Source organism: Misgurnus anguillicaudatus, chromosome 2, assembly GCF_027580225.2.
Source record: "Misgurnus anguillicaudatus chromosome 2, ASM2758022v2, whole genome shotgun sequence".
Classification (NCBI taxonomy): Eukaryota; Metazoa; Chordata; class Actinopteri; order Cypriniformes; family Cobitidae; genus Misgurnus; species Misgurnus anguillicaudatus.
In genome coordinates, this window is record NC_073338.2 from 32,369,545 (window position 1) to 32,375,638 (window position 6,094).

Here is a 6,094-nt window from a genome sequence, read left to right on the forward strand (position 1 = left end):
TTAAAAATTTGTTACATTTTATTTGAGGAGTTCAGATGCTTTGTTTCTCCTATATATACCCCCCCATATTTATTTTATTTTCCCTACATTGCTTTATTTGCTAAAAATCCTTTATTGAGTAGATAAAAAGAATAGGTGCGTTTATAATTAAATCTGTCTTCATCAGACCTCATCTAACAAGAAAATATAACTCGAGTTTGTAACTTTTTCACATCTATATCACCATCTCTTAGAAAATCAAATAAGAGCCAGGCCTAGTGCTCCATCTATCGGTTCAGGGCCCATAGAATAGTCCATAGTATTATAGACCATAGTATTATTTATACTATAGTATTTCTATGTATAAATATATGTTATGTTATGTTATGTCTTGTAACATATTTAAATAGTTTGTAGTGTTCACGTGTATCGTGAATTATTTGAAACATTTTGTAATTATTTTAATCTCTGGCTGGACATTTAGCATTTAGATAATTAAATAATTGTGAAAGTGAATTATATTAAAGGGACATCATGAAAATCTGACCTTTTCCATGTTTAAGTGCTATAATTGGGTCCCCAGTGTGTCTATCAACCTAGAAAATGTGAAAAAAAAAAACCCAGTAACTTAGTTTTGGTAAACCATTCTCCGCAAGCATGTGGAAAAAATAGGTCACTGAAATTTGGCTCCCCTTGTGATGTCAGAAGGGGATAATACCGCCCCTTAATCTGCACTATCCAACCCATAGACTGTAAAAAAAGATGACGACGGCCAGGGTTTATGACCTATACTGGCACGGGGGGGGGGGGGGGCGATCGAGACGTTTTGGCTTCACTTTTCAGGGCTTGTGTGGCACTGCCATGTAGTGCAGAGCTAATTTGCATTTTAAAAGACACCCAAAATGACACACAATTTTTTGGTCACACCTACAAAGTGAAAATTTTAACATGTTATAATAAATTATATATATGGTATTTTGAGCTAAAACTTCACATATGTGCTCTGGGGACATCAAAGATTTATTTAGCATCTTATAAAATGTCCCCTTTAAACATCAACGGATAAAGGTGTTAAACCATCCAGACTTGTGTTCATTCATTTGTCATGAAGAGGCTATGGGGCCTACAGGCTCCTCCAGCGCTGCGGAGTGAGTTTAAAATTAATCTCTCTCTCCATTGGCCAGTTGTTTTCAAAGCCTTTTTAGGGTTGAACGTGCCAACAGGGGTCTCTACTGCACTGTGAAGAAGAGCCTAAATATAAGACCGACCACACCAAGGGACCAGGTCAGTTGTGGAAAATATGCCTTAAAACAAAGTTTAGTTAAATTGTAGATATACTTGTATAGTATAAAAACAATATAAATGTAAACTGAAATTAAAACTACTAGTGTGTATTGATTGTGTATTTATAACATACTTGCATGTGACATGCTGTAAACAATGGGCAACATACCACAATGTAGTGGAAAGTTCATATGAAACTGAAAACTGGAGTCTTTATTTAGCTGTTCGCATGTGCCCGGTTTAGTGCCTGCATCTGGCAAAATGTTTTTGTTGTCGTTCTGTTTAATTTATCCTTTATTTACAATAATCATTAACGTTTTACCTATTTGTCGGCTTTAATCCTTTTGCTGTTTATATGTATTATAAATTGACATCATTTTGTAATAGGCCTGTATACTTGGATTATTCCTTATTACTTTTCTTATACGAGTGCACCAAGGGCACCAACAGCAATTTTCTGTAAATTTTATATTGACCCAAATAAATACTGTAAGCATAGCTTCACTCAAAATTTACAAAACTGTTCTAATCTCTTTCCATACAGACCAATGTCTTTATCACAGATAACACCAACCCTCTTTCTCAGCGGGGCTGATGCTCCAATGAATCAAGCACTTGTGATCCGTAAAGGTATTACGCTCATTGTCAACGTTACCGTGTCCCACACCTACCCTTTCTACCCGGGTGTGGAGTGCATACGCGTTGCTGTGTCCGATCTCCCGAACGCCCGTCTACGTGATCATTTTGACACCGTAGCAGCTCGAATCCACAACAACAGGGCTGGTGGAACCTTAGTGCACTGTGCAGCGGGCATGAGTCGCTCACCCGCTCTGATTATGGCCTACCTCATGAAGTACAAAGGAGTGACCCTGCGGCAGGCGCATAACTGGGTTAAAGAGAGTCGACCCTACATTCGCCTAAATACGGGATTCTGGGCCCAGCTTCTAGAATATGAGAAGAAACTCTATGGTAAGAATACTGTGAAGGTGGCCGAACCACTGGATTCACTTCCACTGCCCAAAACACCAAAACTACCTTCCAAGTATAGCATAAAACAAAGTCCTCCATCTCCGAGGCTTGGCAGGCTTGGCCAGCTTAGAAGACACAACTTCAGTGCGCTTTTAAAATGACTTTTTGTCAATAATGAACTGAAAATGTTTACATTGTCATCACTTTGGTACAAGAAAGAGAGAAACTATGCAAAGAACCAGACCTCAACAGGTCCAATTGTTTTTATCACCATTGTTTTTATTTTACCAGGCTTTTTATCCGTTTACTCCTGGTTCTAATTTAATACAAAATGTTATGGATGTTTATTCAAAATTTGTTTTTCATGTGGGCTGGCTGGAATTCCAGGTTATAATAAAAACTATGTGAAATCTAGTATGTACACCTAGTATTTAACCAACAGAGGACACTGTTGGGCTATCAACACAACAAAGGACTTAATAGAAGAGAAGATTTAACAAAACTGAGTTAATAATGGACATTTTGCATTGTTTTATTGATCAATGTAAGGCTAAATGTGCTTGAATTTGTACTGCATGCTGTTAGATACAAAACTGTACCTTTTCTGTCACTGGGGTGGCATCCTCAATGGTTCATTTTTGAACTTCTATGGGTATTAGGGCTGTCACGGTTATTAAATTTGGCTGACGGTTAATTGTCTTATAAATTGTGGCGATTATGACAATTAATTGACTGTTTTAGTGCTTTGACGATTATAATGATTAATTGACTGTTTTATTGCTTTGACAATAATTCTCATACATTTTTTGTTTTTTGTTCATGAAATAATTTTTATACATTGTTGTGATTATTTAAATTAAATATTTTTGCAAAGTTTACCTGCCAGTAAATATTAATACACATAACACATATTTAAAAGTTATTATTTAATGAATATATCTTTCAAGATCTAAAAAATTCTTCATAAGAAATAAACACAATAAAATGTCTGAAAAATAACAAAAAAAAGCAAAATCAAAATAAACTGACTATACCAAAACAAACTTGACATTTCTTCAAATGCTGTTTTTCCACTGTATTGAATAGCTTTGCAATGTATCACGTTACACTGTCAGTAGAAAGCACCACCTGATACCATGTTATTTATATAGGCACAGCAGCTCCCCCTTGTGTTTTTAAAGAGGTGTGCAATCATTGCGGTGATCTGAAATCATCATGATGAGGTCAAACAATTGCGGCGTGACGATTATTTAATTATTGTGACAGCCCTAATGGGTATACACAACACATTAAAATTTTGTATCTTTTGTGGCACAATATAATACCCTTAGGACCTATTGTGTACCTTTTTAATGGATAGTTCACCCAAAAATGAAAGATATTTTGATATATGATGGTAAGCACACATTAGATTGTATTGACTTTCATAGGATGGGTGTTACCATCATTTATCAAAATATCTTTTTTTGTGTTCAACAGAATAAAAAAAAGCATACAGGTTTAGAACAACATGATGCAAATTATGACAGAATTTTCTTGTTTTTTCGTTTCCCTTGAAAGGGACATTCCACGTTTTTGAAAATATGCTCATTTTCCAGCGCCCTTGGGGTTGAACATTTGATTCTTGCCGTTTGCGTGTCCATTGAGCTGGTCTCCGGGTCTGGCGCTGGCGCTTTTGGCGTGGCTTGGCATAGTTCATTGAATCCGATTGGACCATTGGCGTCGCGCCTAAAGAGTAACCAAAGAGTTTCGATATTTTTCCTATTTAAAGCTTGACTCTTGTGTGGTTGCATCGTGTACTGGGACCGACTGAAAATTAAAAATTCTGGCGTAATGGTCAAGGACTTTGCGGATGTGACATGGCTGCAGCAGGCGAATGCTCGAAAATGGTCCCCTGCCATTGAAAGTAACCAAGGGGACTATTTTCAGGCAGTGCGTAATATCACTACGCCTGCTGCAGCCATGTTGCATCGGCAAGGTCCTTCATTATTACGCCAGTTTGAGAGTATAGTTCCTAACCATATCTGCCTAGAAAATCGCAGCTTTTAATTTTCAGTCGGTCTTGGTGCACGATGTGACTGCGGGGGAGTCAAGTTTTAAATAGGAAAAAACATTAAAACTCTTTGGTTATTTTTTTGGGTGCGATGCTGATGGTCTGGTCGGATTCAGTGGATTGTGCTGGGCTATGCTGGAGGTGCTGCTGCCAGACCCGGAGATCGGCTGGATGGATTCCAAAACGGTGGGAATCAGGTGTTTAACTCTGGGGGAGCTGAAAAATGAACATATTTTCAAAAAAGTGGAGTGTCCCTTTAAGGAACAGTTACATTTAGGGGTACAAACAGTCAACTGTATCTTTACAGGTACATGATGTATCCTTAAGGTACAGTAATGTACAACAAAAGGTTGTATTATGTTTAGTATACATGTAAAGGTTTGTGTACGGTGCATTCCTTCGTTGCCCCCCAAAGAAAAGTTGTGACAAAAAACTGTTCTAAAACTCAACATTTTAATTAAAAAAAAAAATTAAATCATACAAAAAAGTAGTGCTTTTGGTTAGTAAACTTAATTTTTTTTTAGGTTTAATTACACAGAATTCATGATAAATTAATGTATTTCATAAAATGTCATAAAACTGGGGCCCCCCTGGCACCATCTTGCGCCCCCCAGTTTGAAAACCACTGCTTTAGGGTACCACCTCAGTGACAGAAAAGGTACCTTTTTTCTGACAGTGTCTCATTCCTGAGTATAAGCACCCTAAAAAATGTAATTTGTTGACAATTGATTTATCTGTTCACTTACTTTTTTGTTTGATTATTTGCTTGATTTTTAAAATAAAAAGCGTGACAAGATCTCTATTAGTTTTGGCTCATTGACACAAGGTGAGCATTTCACTAAGTAAATAAAATCTGGGATTATCTCTCCTCACCTCTCTAATACAGTTTGATTTCTCCCGATCGCTCTTTAGTAATGTGTGTTTAGTGCTTTTGGCAATGTTTTGTTGGTGCTGAGTGAGCGGAGAAAGGTTTTAGACATGCTTCTCTCGATGGGGCGAGGGAATGTGCTGAAAGCTCAGAGACAGTTAAGAGAGCCGAAATGTTTTGGATGGAAAAGCACTTATTTATCCTGAAAAATAAATAGAATTTATTTTTGGCCAGAGGCGTGCCATCTAGCGCAGTTAATGAAACAAGCTGGTAAAGTACGTCTGAAGTGTACGTGTGCATCGTGTTTGTGTGTTTAATGAGAGACAGCTTTCAGTAAGTCCAATAACCATGTCATTACCATGCACTCATTTATCTTTCTGCACATTATTTAAACCATCCTTGTAAGGTAATGCAGAACAACCACAAATGCTATGTTCGATGTTCCCTGGAAGGTATAGCAGAGCATTGATTTAGATTGTGTGTGTGTGTGTGTGTGTGTGAAAGAAAGAAAGAAAGAAGGCTGGGGAGGCACAGTGCCAAACACCAGGCGCCACTCTTCCAGCGTGATGACCTCATCCCAATCCACTCGAACGTATCGTCTAAATTCATCATAATTTCACAGACTCTGTGTCTTCATCTGTGCACATTAAAATTCGCCAGCACCACTAGCCAACATTAACATTTTACTGTTATTAATTGTGTAATGAAGGACTGTAGCTGCATTATATCGCCCTAAACTAGTGCACTTTCAAATTTGGCTCGATCCCTGCTGTGAAAACAGAACATATGCTGATGCTGTTTATTCTTGCAAATCTTTTCGCGCAGGTCCACCCTGCAAAATGGTAGATGTACAGCAAATGTCCCTATACTTTTAATTGCATTCCACCTATACGTGCATTAAAAAAAACAACGTACCAAAAATGAGCAGGAGCTGTAGGCTG

The 6,094-nt window shown here is 37.6% G+C and overlaps 1 protein-coding gene across 1 annotated transcript; it reads left to right on the top strand.

Moving 5' to 3' along the window:
- The first annotated feature begins 928 nt into the window (after nt 1-928).
- Nucleotides 929-3,811, top strand: LOC129442554 (dual specificity protein phosphatase 18). Its single transcript, XM_055202719.2, has 2 exons — nt 929-1,263; nt 1,808-3,811. Exon 2 carries the CDS (start codon nt 1,812-1,814, stop codon nt 2,391-2,393), a length of 582 nt encoding a protein of 193 aa, XP_055058694.2. The 5' UTR covers nt 929-1,263; nt 1,808-1,811; the 3' UTR covers nt 2,394-3,811.
- The last annotated feature ends 2,283 nt before the right edge of the window (nt 3,812-6,094 follow it).